The 23,804-nt window shown below is 42.3% G+C and overlaps 1 protein-coding gene across 2 annotated transcripts in view; it reads left to right on the forward strand.

The window, feature by feature from the left end:
* macrod1 (mono-ADP ribosylhydrolase 1) overlaps positions 1-23,804 on the forward strand; it is a 118,883-nt gene that overhangs the window by 75,308 nt on the left and 19,771 nt on the right. For both annotated transcript variants that reach the window (XM_083980182.1, XM_083980181.1), the window contains exons 5-6: positions 2,394-2,510; positions 22,483-22,604. In XM_083980182.1, coding sequence (XP_083836308.1) covers positions 2,394-2,510; positions 22,483-22,604 — 239 coding nt within the window. The remainder of the gene's footprint in view (positions 1-2,393; positions 2,511-22,482; positions 22,605-23,804) is intronic.

Raw genomic sequence — 23,804 nt, forward strand, 5'->3', positions numbered from 1 at the left:
CATATGGATGGGTGTTATTGTACTATTTGCAGCAAGTGTTGACAGAAGTCTCGCAGCGCTGTGACAAACTCATTCCTGACAGATGTGTTTTATTCTGGGTTAATTATAAGCTGTTTACATCAAACTCCTACATTAGACCTAAGTATTCACAAGTAAAACTTGAGCAAGGGTATTTAAATATATACAGCCTCTCAGGTCCCGTCTGCTGGAAATGACATTTATACTGTGGTGTATGCTAATTTGTTTTGCCAGTGACATTTACAGGGAAACATAATTGTTGAGCAGCGATGTTGTTTTCAAGTGCAGGAAGTGCTTTTAGTTGTGTACTGTATGGCGAGTCATAGGGAGGTGGTCGGGGCTGAAGGTGGGCATACTGCACAAAGCTCACAACTTTGACACTGGAGCTCGGCGCGTTGGAAGTTTCAGGCAAATATAAGCTCTTTGCTTTGTGGAAGGAAAGACAGGGATTTGATTAAACATTAAGTAAGTAAACACTTTCTAGTGCCTAAAGTCACTGTTGACCTTTTTCATTATTTAACAAAGAGGAGAATCTGTCTCCAACCTGACCAAGTGTTGTCAGTGCACCAAGATAACCATGGAAATCTAAATCTACACTACATTTTAAGCTATAGCTGCACAATTAATCATTATGTTATTGAAACGCAATATGTTAGAGTGCAATTTCCAAATTGCTAGAGCTGCTATTTATAGAAAAATGTGCTACAACATTGTTGTGTGACATAAAGTAAGTGTTGTGTTGTCACAGAGACTCCCTGGCCAACAAAACTTATTCTGAAGATGTAAAGAGAGATGCTCGTTTGTTTGACCCAACAAAATCAACAGTCTTATATTTTTAAGTCACAGTCAAAAGCAAGCAAAATTATGTGTATGTATCGTATCGTATGTATAATCGCATTGAGATGTTTTTTGGGATATTTTGAGCTATAGATGTTGATATTGATTGGGAAAAGTGGATACCTAACCCTAACCCTAACCCTAACCCAAAGTGGCAATATTTTTTGCAAAACTACACTTATGAACAGCTTGCAAGTCGTCGCGAGGTGGTCAGAGCTGACAGTGGGTGTACAAACACTGCCGACATTTGAAGAAGCTGTTATTAAAAATGTCTCCTCAGGCTGCTTTGGTGGCCCAGGGGTTTAAGGTGAAGACCATGAATCACAGCGTCTCTAATTTGCTCTTGATCTTTGTTACAGGTCATTTCCCATCTCTTGTTTCTCTTTAATTTCCTTTCTCCAATTCCAACCTTCAGATAATAATAGAAATACTTTGAGAAATGGTCCAAATAAGTAATAGAAAGGCATAATTTCTAGGAGACACGGTTGGGTCTGTAGCCTGTACCTCTTCTTAATATTACTTTGCTGACCATTAGAGGATCTCTCTGACCACAATCCAAGTAAATGTTGATTTTTACAATGCCTAGATGATTACTGTTACTACCTGACATAAAAAAAGTGTTGTATGTGCTTTCCAATTCTTACATTGATGTCTACTTACATCATTGTACAGTAATAGATGTGTTTTCAATTCTTTGTTGAAGCATTTTGACTCACCATTGAATTAGTAATATCTGTTTTTAAAAGTGATTGAATAGATTTTTTTTCATGTTTTTAAAAGGGATTTTCTTTACACCACATGCACTGAAATGAGGTTTCTCTTGTCAACAGTGTAATGTAATGTAATGGCTTTGAGGAGCCATTCATTGGAGGTAAATCATTGTAAAGTAGGATTTAGATGAAGTTAAATGCTGCTTTCTTAGGTCCATAATGCTGAAATCATAATTATGAAGCTGTTGAAGTCAAGATTGTATGAATATGAACTTTGAGGAAGTGTCTCTAACTGCAAGGGGGGGCAAAGATTCTGACTGAATCTGTAATTGGCACAGCTGTAAAATTGCTTTTCCTGCATCATTGCCCTCCTGGAAATGAACACAGTCACGGTCTTTAGATGTGGTGTGGATCAAAGATAGATACACATTTCTGAATATTATGTAGATTTATGAAAATGTAATTAATAAAGACTAATTGACCAAAAAGTCAGAGTCAGCTGAGTCCTTAATAACACATTAAATCGAGCAATTAACTACTGCAGTAGCCTTAAAAATCCATTAAATAGACTGACATGCAGAGAGACAGATGCTTTTACTTATTAAAAGAAAAGAAGCAGGATTTGGGGTGAAAAGTTAGCAACCAGCAGAGGACGGGAAATCCAACTGTTCAGCACTAATATCAACATTATCCAGGTCCTAAGCTTTGACACCTGAAAATGTGTCCGCTAGACTTCAAACAACATTTTGACTCCCTGTAAGTAGTCAGATTGCAGGGGATTCACATAAGTAGGCCAGCTCTCTGACTCTCCTGTCGTCTCCTCTCCAGTGGACGGAGCGATCCACCGCGCTGCAGGTCCAAAGCTAAAAAAGGAGTGCGCTTCCCTCCACGGGTGTGAGACCGGAGAGGCCAAGATCACCTGCGGCTACGGCCTGCCAGCAAAGTGTAAGTACAGTATGAAGTGTGTGAGTGTTTGTGTGACCTCCGGCTACTCCAGTGAGGCTGCTCAGTGCGGTTTTACTGGACTGTTTCCAAATGTGAATATGTGGGAAGCTGCGACAATAATGCAGAGCGTTGCTTAAAAAGAGCAAGCTGCAGAGTTGAGGAAATAAAGCTTAACTCCCTCATGAACAACACTTTTTCTTTTCTTTTCTTTTTTGCAGTAAGTCCTTAAAGTAGATCAGTTTTCTTCTTCAGCCCAAACTCAACCACCAGCAGAAACTCATCTAGGTATCCATTTATAGCAAAGTAAATGGCACTCAATTATTAAGTGGCACTCCATTGCAGCGTGTATAATGTGACGAAACTGAAGATTCAACATGACAGGAAAAGCTTTTCTAGGTGTTTCAGTTCAGGGGGAAAAAATGCTCCTCCAGATTTCCCTGGCGTCTAAAACCCAGAGCTTGGATCAGTGCACGATGTCGACATTGATAAGAAGAACTGAGCAACAACTACATTTTGTGTCTGAAGGTCAAAATGGACAAAACTATTTGCCAAGATTTAAATTTCAGTTAAATAACACTGAAAGAACATAACAAATTAACAATAGAGTTTCTTTACACCGAAGACATTAAAGGAATAGTTTGGTTTTTTTAACAGAGGGTTGTCTAACATAGTCCATACATAACCTGCAACAGTTTCTAATCTAAACTGCTCTCTGACTGACTCGTTGACCCGTCGTTGTGCTTTAATACACGGTGTCCATATGTGGTGCGCTTGTGCGTAGGAATACGGTAGTTGAAAAATAGTGCCAGAGCTAGAGCTGTTTTTTTACAGGGAGATGAGCAACTCTAAATACTTACATGAAGAGCACATTTAAACTGATATCGGATTGTTTCTGTGGTGGTTTTCTTTTTTAAGTGTCTAAAACACATTGTTTTCATCGTGGCCCTGTGCTTGGCAACACACGGCTCAGCCACTCTGCCAGTGCTCCCGGTCAGCTCCTCTAACTGTGAGCTACAGTAGCTGGTTATTATCCACTGTGTATATGATGATCTCAGAAAAAACCTAAACTATCTCTTGAAAGGGGAACTATGCAAGTCGGTCGCTTTTTCACCATTTTGGTCACTTTTTTCTCTCTACGGAGCTGCCCCTACAGTTTTCGGAGTGCATATGTTCACTGATATAAAAACACTTGCTGCTAAACCCACCCACCCACCACCACCACCACGGCCATGTGCATTAGTTTTCAACAAAGCTGGCTAGAAGGCAATCTGTGTAGCGATGTCTACTGAGCTGAGTAACATTAACAAGAGATTATGTGTTTTTGTCTGTATGTTTCTCGCGAGACGAGATCTGGGACACCGGGTCGGAGGCGCTGATCTTGCAAGGTTGGTTCTCGGCCAAGAGACCCTATAGGTGGAAGGCAGAGAGCCTCCATTCTCCCTGTAACAAGTCGTTTAACCATCATCATTACTCCGAAGCTGTTTAATTAAGCTGCAGATCTTGCATAATTCATCTTTAAGGGTGAATTCTTCGGGTCAGTTTCATGCATGCACTGATATTTTGCTTTATTTGTCTTCAGAGACCTACATAACATAACATAACATAACATAACATAACATAACATAACAGCAACAGCATAATATATAAAATACGACACAACCACACAATAAAACACCAAATGTCTTCAGAGATATCTGCTAAATCAGTAGAGACTGTTTTGAACTTGCTCACTGTAACATCTGGGTTAACATCATAACACAGTGTTGGTCATAAAAGACTGGATCAGTTTCTCACACAGTATTAATCATCTCATACTGCAGAGTGTGTACTGTATACTGTATATATAGTGTTGTGCAAAGTTCACATCATTCACATGACATTCAAACAGTTTCCACCGCCCACTCACCCCGGTTTGAACTCCATCTTTTGTCAGGTGCTAATCATGATATTGATATTTGTAATGGCAAACACACATTAATAGGTATTGCAGTGATGTAGTTGCCCAGCTTTGTAGCGACCTTATAATGACCACCCAGGTGTGTGTGTGCGTGTGTGTGTGTATGACAGAGATTAAAGGAGCACTGAGTCTGTGTGATATCAGCTTATGGTTCCGTGGAGAGTTTAAGTTCACGGAGGAAGAGAGGAGAAAAAAGGCGAGAAAAAAAAGAGGGAGAAGCGATAATAGAGGCGAGCTCAAGGCAGAATGGAGAGCAGGAATAGAAGAGATAGATAAGGAAGGAGTGGGAGAGAGTGGTTAAAAAAACGAGGCAATGAATGTGGGGGGAGGGGACGGATGTGAGCGGAGCCGAAGAAGACAGGAGGGAATTAGGAGGAGACGAGTTCTTCCACTGTCTGTTCTCCTTTGTTGGTTCAGTTGTTTAACTTCGAAGATCTTAGCTGTAATTTTTCTGTGGGGATGATGGATGCTGCTGCTCGTCACAGTGCGTCCTTATCTGGGCATATTTGTGGCGTGCGTGTGTGTTTGATAGGTGGGGGTGTAACAATTCTCCAAATGCACAAACACAGGTGTAATATTTGCAAATGATAACAGCCTGCCCTCAATTTAAATGCGACGATAATTTGGTGATTTATGCACGTTAAAGTGTTAATTGTGACATGATGAAAAGTGAGTATTGTTATTTCAGCGAAGTAATGAGAGCTCAACAGGCTGTACCTGCAGGAGCGGCTTTGGGGTCGGGGGCTTTTCACAGTTTCATTGTTCTGTATTGCGAGATGAGATGGTGGATGTGTGTGTTGTTGCAGTTTCAGAGTCACGGTTGCACAGTTACACCCCCAGTGTTTGAGCTCATAATTGGGCGCATGTGTGTTTCTCTCTGTGCTGCCGATCATTCTCCTACCTGATACTGTCTGTCAGCGGGATGTCTCTGTGACTGACAATCTTTCTGATTCACTGAGTGACTAACCGCATGTGGGGGGGTGTACGTGTGTTTGTGTGTGTGTGTGTGTGTGTGTGTGCTTGAGCCATACAGCTTTACATTTACATTTTATGTGTGCATGGCTGTTAGACGCCATGTGGACTGGAGACCGGCTCTTTCTTTCTCCCACCAGACAAAATATTAAATCCCGCAAATAATTCAACATGTATCTGCTCCAGCGCTTAAACACTCACAACAGGGCTTGATTACCGCTCAGCAGGAGGGAGAGAGAGGTGAGACAGCAACAACAGAGGGAAAGCAAAGGAGAGATAACAAAGCAGAGCAGAGCGCTGTGGAAAAATGTGGTGGGGAAAAAAAAAACAAGAAATGAAAATGAAACTCGACAGGAGATAGGCAGGGCGGCTGAGAGACAGGTCCAATCTCAAAGCCAACACTTTGATCTTGATTTGTACGGGCTTGCCACCAGATGTGGGATTTCAAGAGCGTCTGACTCACGGGTTTGCCAAATGGTCCAGAGGACCTGCTGTCAGCCCTCCATGCAGAGTGCCCGTCGATGATCCCGCAGCCACTTAGCCAGCAGCATCCCAGTCCCGTAACCTAGCAACACCCGGAGCGCATGGCACACTACCGCTGCTGTTTAGCAAGAGTCGCATGCAATTTGGGATGTTGACAAATGACAGCTGGAAAATTTCAAGCAGGCTCTGCCTAAATTCACATATTAACCAAAACTTAAAGGCATTTAAATCAGCAATCTGTCGAGTTTGGACCATATGAGCCACCGTAGACAAGGATTTGATTAGGAGTTGAGCAGATCAGTCTGTTTGTGTGTGTGTGTGTGTAGTGTGTGTGCATAAAATTAGCGTGTTGCTCACTTGTGTGCCAGATCTGTGCTGTAAGATATCCATGTGCATTTGTGTAGATAGTAGTAGTGTGTGTGTGTGTGTGTGTGTGTGTGTGTGTGTGTGTGTGTGTGTGTGTGTGTGTGTGTGTGTGTGTGTGTGTGTGTGTGTGTGTGTGTGTGTGTGTGTGTGTGTGTGTGTGTGTGTGTGTGTGTGTGTGTGTGTTTTGCGGTTGCCAGACAGGGGAGCATGGGCTGAACGTGTTGTCCAGACGACCCAGCGCCCAAGAGCTCACCTGTGTACCGATAAAACACAGCTGTAACCCCGCTAACCTGTTCCCCAGTCGCCCTCGCTCCCCTGCCAAACGCACTGGGATGTGACATGGTGACACGCTGGGGAGGGAAGGAGCCGCGGGCGGCGGGCCGGTCTAAGGAGAACCGCGGCGACAGGTAGACAACACCAGGTCAGGACCTTAATCACGATCCGTCCAGCGAAGGAAACTCGCTGCTTTGGTGACGTCAACGCACTGATATCATCCCCACAGAGAGAAAAACACAATGTTGCATCTTTAATGGTTTATAATGAAAATAATTAAGTTTTTTTTTTTGTATTTTGCTAAATGTTGAAGACAAAACTAAATTAATTAATTCCAGTGATTAATTTTGGGTTGATCGTCTAGTAGAAAACAAACACCTCGGTCAGCCAAATGGACTTGGATGACAAAAACAAGGTGAACTGTGAAATGATTACCAACCTGTCTGCAGACATCCATCTCTCACAGCACACCACACTCGCTGTGGTCGTGCCCACTCACATTTTTCATGTGCAACGACGAGGGATCATTAACGACGTTAGGGATGTGCTCACTTTCAGCTTTACTTCCAAAATAAAGGGGTGGGGGGTGGGGAGAGATAATTTGGCTATCCGGCGTCCACCAGCCACCCGCCAGCTTCTGTGCAACCTGTGTAATTGTCTGACCGACCGCTCACATTTTGTTGCCTCTCGACCTTTTTCTTTTCCTTTTTTCTTCAGCAGCGCCACCGTTTTCTCCGACTTCAGTACAGATCTGATCTTTTTAGATCAGTCACTTTAAATCTGCAGCTGTTTACAACCTGTGAAGTGCACAAGCCTTTTAAGTAGATTTTTTTTCAAACTTGCTAGAAAACAGCAGCCCAGTCTGAGGGGAGCTACAGATTCAGGTGATAAGTCTCTGTGGGTTAATCACTTCCAGATATAAATAGACATGTGTTTTTTCAGCTTTAAGATTAATTATAAACTGTATTTTAAAGCCAAGTCTTTTTTAGATCTTCTCAGGATAATTGTAAACAACCCTTCATCTCGTCTCCTGTGCCAGGCACCTTACAGTTTACTTGCAGTCTCCCGTATTTATGGGGAAACTGGCAGAGAGTGGGAGTAACACGGTTGGAGGTGGAAAAAGACGGAGGGAAAACAAGATGGAGATGGAGGGGCCCGTATAGAAAAAGTGCTGAAGGAAATAGAGAGGTACAAAGCAAGAGAGATATCAGTCTGTCAGAAACTGGCTGCGATGCTCCTCTTTCTTCCCTCCCTGCCTCCCGTCTCCCAGTTTCTGTTCCCTCGGTGGCCAATTACTGCTAATTAAAATCCTCACTGCAGCTCTCCCAGACTCCCCCTGTTCCTCTCCTCCAAGACCTCCGTCTCTCTGCTTCGCCTGTCACCCCGTCGCTCTCTCACGTCTGCCTCTCCTTCCCTTTTGAAGACATGTTGTTTCTGCCCATCGCCATCAACAACTTCAACACCTCGTTTCCCTCCGTTCCCCTCGTCCACACCCTCTCTCTGTCTTCCTGTTGCGCACTCCTACATTTTCTTTCTTTCTTTCTTTCTTTCTTTCTTTCTTTCTTTCTTTCTTTCTTTCTTTCTTTCTTTCTTTCTTTCTTCTCCTTTCTCCCTTGTACAGTATCTCACTCCCGCCCCCCCTCCCCTCTGTTCCTATCATCATCAGCAGTAAGGTTTCTTTAGTAGTGCCAAGAGACTTGACAAGAATTTGGGCTAAAGACTGTAGCACTCCGACTGTGATACCTTGCTAGTTGGGGAGTTTTTTTCCTATCTTTTTTTTTTTTTTTTTTGACAAGGTTGTCGACATCTTTGCTTCTTCCTGCCTCGGCGTCAGCAGTGCGATCCTTCTAGGTGTTAAAAAGCTTCGTCAAAACTGCTGCTGCTGATGAGGAGGAGCGTGATGATGATGATCATAGCAGCAGCAGCAGCCCTGGTGTTAATTCATTCAGCTAATTCATTCGCCTTGAAGGGGGGAAAAAAAGAGATCAAAAAAAAAGAAGAAAAAAAAAAACCTCCAGTGTTGCTTTGCTCAGGGAAAGAGAGTTGGAGGGTGAGATGGTATAAAGAACGTCTTTGCTGCTGCTCTCAGATGAAGAGAATTATGTCCGCTCCTTTTAGCATCGGCATCTTGCCCCCCCCCCCCCCCCTCCCTCCCTTCGCCATCCACTCTTGTCCTCCTGTTTAGAATAACTACCCCTCTGTCTTTTTCAGAGAAAGGTAGAAAGAGATAGGGAGAGCCGTAGGGGCCTTTGCAAGACCCGAGCCTTCCCTTTGTGCCAGAGCCCGGGCCTGGATTTAAGAGCTGTGTCCGCTTGGCTGAGCATTAACTGAGGCCGGGCACACAAAGGACCAGCTAGCCTTTTTCCTGCCTCCTGCTTTAAAGGCAGATAAAGAAAGGCGAGGGACAGATGGAGGTATGAGAAGAGAGAGGCGAAAGGCGAGGGGAGGGGAGAGGAGAGGACGGACGGATGGCCGTTGAGTATGAAAAGCAGGAGCAGCGACTCGTGGCCTCCCAGGTAAGAATGGTGAGAGGCCACGGGCGGGAGAGGAGGAGAGGAGGAGGAGGAGAGGAGGAGGGACAGAGCCCCCACCCCAAAAAAAGAGAGGGGTAATGACAAAAAAGCAGGAAAAAAAGACCTGGAACGGCAGACAAAAGGAAAAAGACGGGGCGGGTGTCACCGGATGGCACTCAGTCAAGTTCTTTAAAGGCTCATGCCAGTGTGACGCCCATTTTTGTGACGCCCACACACACTCACTCTGACACACACACACACACTCTTTCTCTCTGCCTTTTTTCAGGGCTTAATGTGCAAAGCAAGTCAGGTGTGTGATGAATATAGTTTGAGCTGCTCAAATTTATTTTTCTTTTCCTTCCTTTTTCCTTTTTCCTTCTCAGCGCTGCTATAATTTCACCTTTACTTTGTTTCCTTTCATCATGTCGCTGAGCGTGTTGTTGGCGATCATGGCACGTGATGAGGCCTGCATAAAACATGTAGAGCAGTTTGTTTTATGAAAGAGCTTCACTTGAAATAAACCTTTGTTTGAGGCCGTAATTATATAATAGATTGAAATTAATTAGATGTTTTAATCAATATGACAAGTGCTAGAATAGTTGCAGGTGTAAAACAGGATAAAAACCACAGAGGACAGCAGCACTTGTGAGGACAAAAAGAGTCTGAGGGAGAATAACTGTCATCAAAGGAGACGACTGATGAGACTGATGGATAGTCAGCGTCAGAAGAACTGAAAAGAAGAAACCCTTGAACAGGCTGCACCTCACTTTCAATCAAATGTATTTGCACGCACCTTTATTACATTTGAAAGCAAAGGTTTCACTCAGGTTGACATCAGAGAGCAGTGGATCCACATGGGCTATTTTTAATTGTATTAAATTAATCTCCTTTATTAACATAATTAAATTCACATTCAATTCATTATGATATTATGTGCTGAAGTGCAACGTTAAAGACAATAGATATAAATTACAATTTCTAAATGATTGCTTTCTTAGCATGGCTAATGTAATCTGATCCAGGGATATACATGTACTATATAAGAAGATAACTGACTCTCAGTGTGTAACTTTTCCCCCTGTTGAGATGGAGTTTGTATTTTGTTTTGTAGTTGAATAGTAGTAGAGAAATAGTAGTAGAATTGAGATAAAAGAGGCATTTGAAGTATCACACAAATATAAAATTAGCACCAGGGGTTTACACATGACAAACACACACACACAGATAAAAGATACTGTATGTACACATTAAGATGTTGATTGTGTTACTAGCTGGGCTAAACAAAGTGATTTCTTAATTGGACCCAAGGGCAGAAATCAATAGAACATCTAAACCTGGTTGGAGCCTTAAAGAACTGTTGGCTTAAACAAATCTGTAAGCAAGAGCAGAGGGAGAGGAAAGAAAAATTGGAGCTCCAGCGAGAGAGCTGCTCCACTAAATTACGTGACATTAGGCCACAGTCACATCGACGCTCAGAATATCTTATTACGATTTGATGAAGCCTGTTATTCACAGCTTTTGGAAAAACAGTCTGCAGGGTAAAATTCAAAAGGCCTCACATCTGTTTAACAGTGGGTCGTGATTCCCTCCTCCGTGTGGAGGTTTGACCTTTTTCAGCCCCGCAGAAGCGAAGACACGGCGTTGCTGAAATGCACAGTCACAGGGTAATGACAGCCATTAATTCCTATTGCACGCTAATGTTCATCTGCAGGCACTTTTACATTTCTTCTCTTCATATCATAAACTACCGTGCTATACGCTTAACATGTGCACACATACTTGCAATGACGATTTGGAAATGCTTGACCTCTAGCAGGATGATAAAACTTGGTCATTACATGCGTATTTTTGCACTGTATGCAACTACGCACAGTGATAGCTGCTGTTAGGTAGCAGCATAAAACTGCTTGTTGGGAGAAAAAAAATTGCTTGTGCAAAATCAGCATGAACAAGCTGGTCTGTTAAGTTTCTCCCTCATTAATCAACAAACAGAGCCAGAAACTGGAAAACACCGAGGCCAGAGCGGTGGCAGATGTGATGGGGTTGGTGCAGTTTGATTAGTCCGTGTGGGTCCATCGAAATTATTTCAGATGGTTTCCAATTTTGAAGATCTGGAAGCTATAACATTAAACCAGAATCAGCTGTTAAACTGTTACTGTATATTTCCAGGAGCATTGTTCTCATATTACTTTATTATGACTTCCTATGTTTCAATCTGGATCTACTCATAAAAGATTGTGTCTAGCATCCAAGTGTTTCTGTAAATATTCATATTGTGCAAAAGCCTCTCTGAGTTTCTCGTTTAGTTTGGAGTGAGACAAGGTTGCATCCTCACACCATTTATCTTCTCCGTCACGCTGATTGGATCATGTCACAAAAACCACCGCACACAAACTCAGAGACATTCAGCAGAGCCTGAAGATTTTCCTGACTGACAAACTTGCCAAGTAAATACTGTAGGTTTCAACGCTGACACCTCCAAAACTCAAAGCATTTTGTGGAGAACTTATTTAGAAAGTGTAACCAGTGAGGAAACAGAAGAAGAAACACAATCTGAAGGGTCCAGAGTCCTGAGACCGACTCGCCAAGCAGAGGGTTAGGACTTAGGAAACATGAAGGTTGAATGTTGTCTGTGATACAGTAAAGAAGCCTAATCTGTCCTTTTATCTACAGATAAACAAATAGGATTAAAGGGATACTTCACCCAAAATCGATAATTCACCAATCATCTACTCACCGTCATGCCAAGGAAGGGTTTGGAGAACTTTCAGAGTTATCAAAACGCTTTCCAGGGGGGGTCCAGCTGGCAACGGATTTTCATATAATGGCGGTGGATTGTGCTCACTTTTGAATCGTCCAAAACACACACTATGAAACATCCAAATACCTCCATACTGCTCGTCCGTACTGACCCAAGTGTCCTGAAGCCGCCACATGAAAAAGTTGTAGGAAAAAATTTATGTGATCTCTGTTTTTAGCCGTGTTGTAGTAGTAGCTCCCAGCGGCTCTGTTGATGTTTGTGCGCATGCACAAGTTCATCGTTGTAAACCATTGGATGTATGATGTAAACACGGAAGAACATCTCGCAGAAAATCTCGCCAATGCGCACAAACATCAACAGAGCCACAGGGAGCTACTAGTACAGACGGAGGTATTTGGATGTTTCATAGTGTGTGTTTTGGACGATTCAAAAGTGAACTCTATCCACCGCCATTATATGAAAATCCGTTGCCAGCCGGACCCCCCTGGAACTCCAAAAGCGTTTTGATGACTCCGAAAGTTCTCCGAACCCTTCCTTGGCATGAAGGTGAGTAGAAAATTGGTGAATTGTCGATTTTGGGTGAAGTAGCCCTTTAAGTGGTATTTTAAACCCCATGTAAATGACCAAATTAAAGGCGAAGGTCCTTCCCTGTTTCAACATGATGATGCTCCTGTGCATGAAGCAGGTCCATAAAGAAATGATGTGGGAAGGATTTGATTAGCTGTACACAACCATGACCTTAATCCCTCCAACAACACCTGTGATCCTCATCACGCAGCAGCATCGCCGGCTGATCGCCAGTTCAATAATCACACATGTTGTATAATGTCCGTATACTTTTGGCCAAAGGATCCCTCGTTTGTTAGAGAAACCAACTCACATGCAGTCACAGTGGGTTTCAAATATACAGTACACACATGTTGTACACACTCTTACTGTCAAGCTACACCCCCCCCTCAGAGGACACACATCCACTCCGTTTAATACACACACACTATCCACAACACGCTGTCTCCTTCACACATAAATCCCTCACACATCCTAACATGCTCCACTAGCTTTCCATCTCCCCATCGAGCCAACACCCACCACCACCCCTCACCACCCTCTGTGTTTCTGGGTAATGTGAGCTAGCAGCCGTAACATTGGGGCGGTGGGGAGGGGGAGGAGGGGGGGGGAGTGGGGGGGTTGGGGAGGTTGATGTATGGTGGAACTAAAGCAACCCTGCCGATCGATAATGTAAACAGGAGCGAAGAGAGGCGGTAAATAAGGCCGACTCCTGACAAAACCGTCTACCTCAGGTGACGGAGAGAGAGAGAGAGAGAGGGAGGAGAAGTGAGGAAGAGGGGGGTGAGGGGAATATCTAATAGAGGAAGGAAGGAATGGAGAGAGGGAGAGAGAGAATAATGCAGAGAGGAAGAGGATAATGAAGAAAAGAGGAAGGAGAAGTGGATGAGAATATGAAAGAAGGGATGGAGAGGTGGTGATGGAGGAATGGAGGAGGAGGAGAGGGTAATGGGGGTGAGAGGAGAAGTGGGATGGCTGGATGAGGTAATGGTGATGGAGGGAGACAGGGGGTGACGACGAAGGACGGGGAGTGAAACGAAAGATGGAGTGAGGAGTGGAAAGGGATGGAGAGAAAGAAGGTAAGGGGAGAAGAGGAAGACGGCCCCTGGTAAACAGAAAAAAAAATGGCAGAACAACAGATGATTGGGTTAGCAATGAGGAAAAATCACCGTGGCAATTATACTGTAGATCCCAATTCAATTTTTGCAGAAACAGTGAATAAATTTGTTTGTGTGTGTGTCTGTGTGTGTGTTTGTGTGTCCATGTGTGTGTGTTTGTGTGTGTGTCTCTGTGTGTGTTTGTGTGTGTGTGTGTGTGTGTGTGTGTGTGTGTGTGTGTGTGTGTGTGTGTCCGTGTGTGTGTGTTTGTGTGTCCGTGTGTGTGTGTGTGTGTGTCAGTGACATTTAGCAGATGACATGCAGATGAATGACCACCAAGTGACCCACTGTTGAACTGAACCAGCATAGCACATACAGTACTGCACACACCCCCACACACACACACACACACACACACACACCAACGCACGGACCCACACCCACCCACACACACACACACACACACGACCGAGTTGTGAACCTGACCACCGCTGAGTGCTGCGTGCGTTGATGCATTGGCACGGCTCAGCGACTTTTTGAGAGCGCACACTCACTCTGGGCTACTTGACTACTGGAGTAGTCCGGGCCGAGTGAAGAGTAAACACACACGTGACAACATAAACAACCACACAACTCGCAGACAAACACACATGAAGAGCTAATATGTGCCAAACTGTCTTATTGTGATTACTCTGTCCTCCTTGTGTTTGTATGTTCCTCTTCTTCTTCTTCTTTTTGCTCCTTCATGCACCACTTCATGTTTGACCACAGTAATTAAACTCGTGTCAGTGAGTGTTTCATCTGCTGTGTTTTATCTACTTCCTACTGTATGTTCTGATCTATCTGTGCTGCTATTTAAAGAGTCCTGCGCTGCATTCTCATTCCCTATAAATAAAATTGTTGCCTCTCAACAAGTAATGAATCATGATAGTGATTCATCCCATAGTCGGTTCTTGGAAGCTTTTAAATTTGCACTTTTAAACCAACGTTTTCCCTGATGTGACAGAATAATGGAACGTTTTTCTAAAGCTTTTTCAGCAGCTACAAGAAGATGCAGCACAATGTTTTAAGGTGTTGATGTGACACTTTTTTATGAATTTAGATTCATTTTGCATCAGAATATTTCACTGATTAGGAAAATTTAAGGTTTAAGAAAGCTTAAAAATACCAAAATGACATGAACCTATTATGGTTTCTGTGGAAAATCTGTGGAAGCTGTGATTAAAAAAAAAAAAAAAATAGTTGGTCAATTATGGGTAAGGCAGGGGTTTCCAAAGTGGGCTCAAATGAAATTTAAAAAATACTAGAAAATACCATAATTTAGCCATAATTGTAAAAAAAAATATGAAAAGTAGTTAATATTTCAAATAAAACCATGCAAAAAAATGTCCTCCTCCACGTTTAGATGCATCTCGTCAGGCAAGATAACGCTGTACTTCCCAAAATGTAAATTTGCACAACAACAATGTACACATATTTACTCAGCGCTACGGTTCATGGATATATTAATATTCTTCCGCTAACATTAAAATGTGTCAAAATCAAATTTGCAGCACATGACAGCAACAGTGTTCACTCATAAGTTACATATTACTTTGACTGAGGGTGTTTAGGAAAACAGCGACAAAGCGACCGACTATTGTATCAAGCAAATAATTTTGTAATTTGAATTTCAGAGAACACAAATTACTTGCAGACTAAAAAAATTACAGATAAAAATTAAAGGGACTTTTTCACAAACATTTTTGACAAGTAATAAACTGAAGAATAAAACTGATGGATCAAGGAAATAATAAGTAATGAAACAAATAAGATACAACCCTAGTTTTTCTTTTATATTGTAACATATAATCAAGCTGCAGCCAGCTCACACTGAGAAAACAGCAAACTGTGTCTGGGTGAGAATGAACAGATACATAGACACTGAGCTGAGATTGTGAACAAGTCGGTCCGGCAGTGGGGATGGAGTCATAGAGGTTATCAAGTGTGATCCTCCCATCGCTGATTACAGATGTTTTTCTGAATTAGCCCCATGACACCTCCAGAAGGATCATCACTGATGAGAGGCTGAAGCAACAATTTGTCACTCACACACAGTCACAAAACACTCACACCCTCACGCTCTTGCTCCTACAGAGCCAACTGTTGCATCAATATGGCCTAAAAACGACATTAAAATGCCTCGTACACTGAATGCACAATGAAGGTGGACATTTTATCAGGCAAATCAGGGAAAATCTGAAAATCTGAGCTGGAAAAGCACGAGTCAAAGAAGAATTTTAACCCTTCGTTACAGCTGAGGTCTGAATAATACTTGAGCTCAGTTTCAGGAAACCTTCATTAAAGTGGTCCGGATATGCACCTCCCATTTCATATAATATAAAAGATATTACACATCATAAACCTTTGATGATCTATGCGATTGAAGAATGTTAGTGTCTAATGTCAATGTCTAAACAGGCTTTGATTGGAGCACTTACTATTCTTTCTGTGTGAGTTCATGGACTCAGACTAAGTGATTTCTCAGGGACTGCACTCTCCTTCATCAGCGGTAAGCAGTTCAATGACGGACTGTCACGTTATTCAGACAAAGTTTCTTTCAGTCCATGTGTGTTGGCTCCATTAAAGCAGCACTCTAGACTTTCATCCACACACTTCAGGTCGTAGGCAGGGCTACAGTGAAGCACCGCGGTATGTAAGTTGACATTGCGGCAGAGCTCCTTGTGTTGTGTTGAATGATTGCAGAAGATTGCTGCTTGATTCAAAAAGCAAGAGAAATGCAAATGCTGTATTTGCACAGTAATTTAGCAACTGTGAAAAAGAGTTCCTGGTCAGAGATGCCAAAACAAGCTGATATACAGTTATTATTATTTTAATATTGATAACTAGTCAGATGACTTTGTATCAACTGAAAGATCTTTGACTTAATGATGCACCCAAAATTTATAACCACAATCCTACATTTTCTCCAGCACTTTTAAGTGGTTTATTGTCTTTCACCTCATTGTGATTGATTTTATAGCTCACAAATTTGCTGTTTTGGTTCACTCTGTCATCATTAGTGCTGGTTTCAAATACAAACATAGTTAGAAACTAGCTGGGTTGGTCATCTACAGTAGTATTCCTGGAGGAGTTGGTGGAGAGCAAAAATGTTTGTGCTGCTTGTGTTCTTAACTTTACTGGAGATAATTATCTTTTCAGTGACCTTTTGTGATATTTTGGGCATAAAAATCCATTTGAATTTAATTAAATATTTTATTTTTATATAGGAAAAACACAGTGCAACCATTTTTTTTCAGGATCTCTGCTTGATCGACTGGCCTTTATGAGCAGATCTGATATCACTAACCAGATATCCTCCATTGATTGTGGTTATGAGGCAGAATTTACTTGTCGCTTGTCTATTTGTCAATGGATACAACTACAACAACAAACGAGCCCCTAACGGATATTGGCAGAGTGGATGTGGGAAAGTGTTTTCATGGCTCTGCTTTGAATTTTTGGTTTTGAAACGGGATCACTGGATCATGTTTCAAAAAGTCCCAAACACTGTGTTAAGTCTTTCTGTCTAATGGCCTCCGATCCGCTGAGGGTTGGATTAAAGAGCGTCTTCCGGGCTTCTTCTTCGCTGTGCAATCTGCAGCCTGTTAACTGTGTGTGTGTGTGTGTGTGTGTGTGTGTGTGTGTGTGTGTGTGTGTGTGTGTGTGTGTGTGTGTGTGTGAGAGAGAGAGCGAGACAGAGATAGAGACAAAGTGCTCAATTAATGTCCATCTTAATATAATTAATAATTAGACGTATATTGTTTTGAATTGCACTGAGCTCATATCAATATCACTCTGTTCATTTGATGAACTTTTTGGGAATAAGGTCACTATACTGAAATACTATACAGCAGCTGTTGCCAGATCAGCAGCGTTGCCAAATTGGGTGGTTTTCCTCCCAGCAGGCCAACTTTTTATTTGATTGGGTTGTTAAAAATGGTTCTATGTGGCGTGCGAGCTGCAGGGTGTTTCCTCCACCATTTGTGGTGTTTTAGCCATTGAAACGTTATACGAGGCTTTATTCGAATGAACAGCCACGAGATGTGAGGCAACAATACTGTACTGACAGGTGCATGACGGCGTTCAGACTAAACAGGAAGTTAGTTCAACAGTTGCAGCGGCGGCGGCGACACACAGCTCATGTTGGCAATAATGGTACGTCAAACCCTGAATACCAGATAACCATCACTTCCGTCAAAACCATGCTCTCTCTCTCCTCGTCACAGTCTTTGACCGTGTCCTGAGGATATGATTATCTCTGATGTCCATCATACAGTAAATAAACCTTTTCAAAGCCATTTACAAATAACAGATAGAAAGACCTTAAAATCATCACATTTGTGTGAACATTAGTGGATAATTGCAAACTGAAATTGTAGCATTTTTGCAGGAATTTGCCAAAATGTTATAGGCTAAAGAAATGGAGCAGGGGTTTATATCCTCTATTTAAAGGGACATTGTGTAACTTCTCCTGTTATTTATTCACGAAAATCGATTATTTCGTTCAAAAGTCTGTTTTTCATTCATCAGTAATCACCCCCATCAACAAACTGAAGTGATCCTTTCAGCTCTGAATTAGCCGTTCATATCATTCATATCTCCATGGAGCGGGTAAGCTCGGTGCTGCTGCCATGTGGTGTCGCCATGTTTTTACGTTCAGTGGCAGCGTGACGGTAGGAAACCACGGAAACTCACCGGAGACACCGGAGCTGTCGGCTCAGATCGAGGTGGCGTCTGTGAAAAGTCACCGTGGTAACGCAGTGAGGAGGAATGGAGCGTTACACTGATGCTGCATTCACCTGCAGTCGGGCAGACGGCCGTCGGTAACAAACCAGATGCCATTTTAGTCACAGAAGTCGAGAGAAAGACGGTAAAACGTGGGTCAGGTAAACAATACGTAATCCCCATGACAACATATTGTCACGTGTATTGTTTTGCCTCGTGCTGACGGACCACTTGTTTACATGGAGGCTTGTTTAAGCCGTTACCTGCAGCGGCTGTTTTCTGCCCAATTTCACGTGAATGCAGCATGAAAAATATGATTGAGTTGCTTGCGATATGTACAACCGCAACGCTAGATGAGAGTAATTCCTACACAATGTACCTTTAACATGATGCAGTTTGCCTCCAAACAAGCTACAGTGTAATAATGGACTTTACTGATGAGATATGACACTGTTAGTGAGGTGATTTATTTACTGACAGGCAAAAAAAAAAAAAAAAACCTCTCTCCTGAATGGAGGTTAAACATCAGAATACTTTTATGCTGATAGGGACGTTTTCAAGCTCTGTTTGAGTTATTTGATGTCAGTCAGATCTGGCAACGTTGCATATCAGTCGATTCGTAGCTATTGCAAAAGTGACACTTGATTCAAGCCTGAAATTCAAAATTGATCAGCAAAGGAAAAGAAACTGAGATTATTTAACTATATGGGATCCTGTTTAAAAAAAAAGAAAATAAAGAAATCTCAATACTAGATTAATGTATTTCTCCTATTATTTTCTCCTGCATATAGAGGCAGTGGTCCGGCTAGGTTTTATCACAGTGGTGGGATTCACGCTGAGAGCATCATGCTGAGTCTCATCAGAATGTGTGGTGAAGATGGCGTAGGCGTGTAGAGGCCGGTTAAACCACATCTCCGCTGCAGCTCTCTGTTCCTCACGCAGCTTGTGTATGTTAGCTGTTCTGTTTCATTCCTCCCTTCCTTCCCTCTCTCTCTCTCTGCCTTCAATTCAATACACTTCAGTTCATTTACCCTTTATTTAATCAATTCTCTCAACTGAAATTGTTTTTTTCCAACAAAAACCAACAAAAAAACAGTCATTAACTTGACAAAGAAACAGTATGAATTAGTCAAGCGTTCCAGCTGCTACATGACAGAAAAACATGAAAAATATATTGTTCAAAGCAATTAGACACTGTGAAAGACATTATTGCTGGGAGAGACAAAGAGATCTCTTCTCAATTGTTGCTCCAGACAAACTTGTAGTAAAAACCTTTAAATGAGAGTTATTCAGAATCAGAGAGGAATGAGAGGGCGTCTTCCTCTGGCAGCCACACTGGAAGTCATCAGCTCTTGGAAACAGTGGCAGCTCGGAGGCCTGTTTGGTCAGGTAGCTTTTCAAGCTAATTGGCTGGCAACACCAAACAAACCCAGCAGATTACACACTTTGGAAAACAAATGGACTTTTTTTCAGAGTGTTGACTTATTAATTAATCACAAACACCCTGGACGTTTTGTGTGCATGTAGCAGCACTTAAAACAGTGGCAGCAGTGTTTTTGTGGCTGCACAGGCGTGCTGTTAAATTCACACATTAAATGACACTTTGTAGACTGTATATGGGTGCTGTGACAAAGGGAGCAGTTTCTGTAGCTTGATTCCAGACTTCTCTCTGAATCGCTGCCCACAACTCAACTCTGTCAGCTATTCAGATGATGAATAATGGCGTGAGAACGAGATGCAAAGTCAATCTGTTACTGGGTGAAATGTTAATGGTAAATGAGGGAAAAACATGGTCTACCTTCCACCTAATGTGCTCACAACTGAAGAGCCTGTCCTGCAGATTTGATGTGAGGGTTGTTCCTGTTTGTCTTCTCTTGATGTAAGCAGTTCAGATTTTATTTTATGGGCAAAAAGATGAATGGCAAACTTCAGAGCTGCTCCAAGCCCAAAGCAACAAATCAAACAACAATCCTGTCTGCAGGATCACCTCAGGATAACACAGCTCACTATCTGCCCTTGTTGTCTTGTTCCCTGTCTCAACTGTAAAATTTTATGTTTTCCAATTTGAAAAACAAACACAATTTTCTCTCCTTTTCACTTTTTCATTGCTCACCTGACCTCCACTAGACGTGTTGCATTAACAGCGAATAACAAGTTTTCTAATGAGTCAGATCTGTGTGAGGCCACCGCTAACCTTCGAGCTGCCTCCTACACACACTCTAATCTGCAAAACCAAAGCACATAAAGCACACTTTAATGTGTTGATTTGTTTTCTTTAATGGATTAAAGCCATTACAGTCCATTTGTGCTCATCAATGTACACATTCATTAAATACCAAATTGTGATCAGGTGCATCCTGTTTGCTTTGATTATCTCGAACTTGGCGGGAGTCCACCTGTGGCTAATTAAATTGATAGGAGTTAGAGAGGCACACACCTGTAGTGTATGGACAGACGCACAGTTCAAACTACATAAAACATATACCAGAAAATTTCAGAAAAGAATCTCAGTTGACCCTGTGGTAGCTAAGAATATGTAAAAAAGAAAAATTGAGTTTTCCCAGAGCACAGTGGCCTCTGTAATTACAACATGCAAGAAGCTCAGACTCAGCGGGACTCTCTCTAGTGCTGACTGTTCAGTCAAACTAGAGCAAGAAGCACCAATAGTGAGTTTAGCAGCCTCACATGTCCTCTGCAGAGATGGAAGAGTTTATCGGAGGGGATGTCCACATCCGCCGAGCTCCATCTTTGAGGCCTTTATGTTTAAAAGACATTCAATGCAGTCGCTCAGTTGCGAACTGACAGACCTCAGAAACAGTTATGGTCAACATCTGTCAACCTCAGGGGACCGCAAGCATCTGAACAAGATCACATTTATGGGAGCTCCTTTTTGGGATTGGGCCGAGCATGTTTGAACAGCGTGCATGTGGTATTTTCACAGTTGCACAGAGGGCAGAGAGGCACTTAAGAAGTTGACAAATTAGTAAATAAATGAGGAACATTTGATGCTGTTTTACTTTCACAGTGTCAAGATGCAAGGCACTTTGGGTAAAAGGCATATGATTGCCTGCTTTGAGTTTGCCAAATGACATTTAAAGGACTCAGAGAACATGAGAGAAAAAAAGATTCTCCGGTTTGATGAGAGAAAAATGTAACTCTCTGGGCTGAACTCCAAACACTATGTTTGGCAAACAGCAGACGCTGCTCATCTTCTGGTTGATACCATCACTACAGTGAAGCCTGGTGGCGGCAGCAACAGGGGATGGGAGCGTCTTCGTGACTGGGACATTGAGACTGGTCAGAATGAATGCAGCCAAGTACAGAAAGCTCCTTGAAGTAAACCCGCTCCTGGCAGTTCACCTTTCAGCATGACAGTGACACAGATAAAACAACCAAAACAACACTGGAGTGGCTTCAGGACAAGTGACTGTCCTTGAGTGACTCAGCCGGAGACCGCACTTAAACTCTCATTGAGCATCTGTAGAGAGACGTGATGGTGGCAGTTCACAGATGCTTCCTGTTCAATTTGATGGAGCTTTAAAGGATCTGCAAGCAAAAAAATGGGATTACTTGCACAAATCCAGGTGTGCAAAGCTTGTAGAGACTTACCCCAGAAGACCTGAAGCTTCAGTTGTTGCCAAAGGATCATCTACAGAGACCTTAATTATAGCTCTGAATACTTTTGTTAATGACAGGTTTCATTGTCATTATGTGCTATTAAGAGTCGGTTGATGGGCAAAAATCCATGTTTGTCCATCTTTGAAATAAAATCTACAACCCAATGAAGTGTAAATAAAGTAGAGGGCTTTAAGTATTAGGGCGAAGTGTCTGTGCCTCGATAAGACCAAGAACTGGGAATCCCTCTTGAAGCCAATGACCTCCATGATGGTTTCAACCTTGTTTTTAACGAAAGAGGTGGTCTGCAAAGCTCTCAGGAGATTTAAAACCTGATAGAGATTTGATCTACTCAGCTCAAGACTACAACTGTGTCAGGACTGTTTGTGTCAACAGTGGGGCAACATTTCTATGATTCATATTCATATTTGATCTATTTTTTAAAGTGGAACTAAATTAAATATAGCTGCGATGATATACACTCAAATAAATGTGGAATTTGACAGGAGAGAGCATGAACTCAAGAGTATATTTCACTTATATTTAACTCATTTCTCATGCACCACATAAAGAATTGCTTCATTTTCTCATGTCTCTGCAGATGTGATCCACACCGTGGGGCCGATTGCACAGGGAGGCGTCGGAGAGGCGCAGAGGGAAGCTCTGAGGTCGTGCTACAAGAACAGCCTGAAAGCAGCCACTGAAAACGCTGCACGCTCTGTGGTAAGCAGGGAGGGACGAGATGAAGGGAAGATAGGAGTGAGGAGAGTGAGTTTTTGTTGCAGAGAGAGCGAAAGAGAGAAAGGTTAAAGGAAGGAACCCGCTGAGGACAGATGGACAGAAAAGAGAGACAAGTTGACAGAAGGACGAAGAAAAATACTGCAGTCAGGCCTGTGTGATGAGATTCCACAGGCGAGATGGACGACACCAGAGGGTTATTAAAAAAAAAGAAGAAGAAGGAATCTGAGCTAAGAGAGAGGAGTTATGAAATAAAGATTTTCAAAGGAAACTACATTCACACTGAGATAGATGGAAGGAGGGAAAAAGGAGCTGCAGGTAGGAGCACTGACTTGAAAGAAGGTTTTATGAAACACTCCAGGCAGGAGGTTTCACAACTGAACCAGGTGTTAAAGTCAAAGAAAAACACCAAGGCAACATGGAAATAAAGTCAGAGCTAGAGTAGAAGAAAGGACTCATGAAGACTATGGGAAGATAAACGCTGAACATTTAAGATTTTCTGGTGTGATGAAGAGGACGAATATTGATAAAATTACATTTTATTGTGACTAAAATTTGATCATCACAATGTTTTTTTTTTAAAAACTTTATAGCATTGTCTGTTTTTTACATTAAGCCCCTTTAGCTTGTTGTTGTTGGTTCACCTCCATCGATAGATATGTTTACCTCTCGTCTCGAGGAACTTGTGAGTCATGTCTGCTCTCATCCTGAGTTGCCAGCTCCGCAATCTGGTTAACAGAACAGTTCCTGAGACACAGGGAGCGTCCTGGCATCTGCTCACAGTTCAGCATATGACAGCAGGTTGGGAATCAGTCAGATTTGTTTTATTTTGAAGTTTACCGGCTGCTTGACTCAGACTCAGAACCAAGGATGTGGCATGAACCTGCCTGACATCGATTTCAGCGACTTACAGTTACAGTCCTTTAGCTTTTTCTTATGTAAAGCCCCGTCTCGATACTGTTAAGCCATTCAGTGTATTTGTATTCTGCAGCTGCCTCTCTCTTTAGTACTTCTCATTGTTTCTGGCGTAGCTTGCCTTTCCTGAGCTGGTTTTAAATTACCAACTCACTCAGGAAACGATGCATGCATGTACTTAAATGTTACTGTTTGTAGTTTTATCTAATTGAAAGGAATCTCATTATCTACTGATGGTTCTCCAAGACCCGATCAGAGGTGTCTTAGGTT

This window comes from Trachurus trachurus (assembly GCF_905171665.1).
Source record: "Trachurus trachurus genome assembly, chromosome: 10".
Taxonomy (NCBI): Eukaryota; Metazoa; Chordata; class Actinopteri; order Carangiformes; family Carangidae; genus Trachurus; species Trachurus trachurus.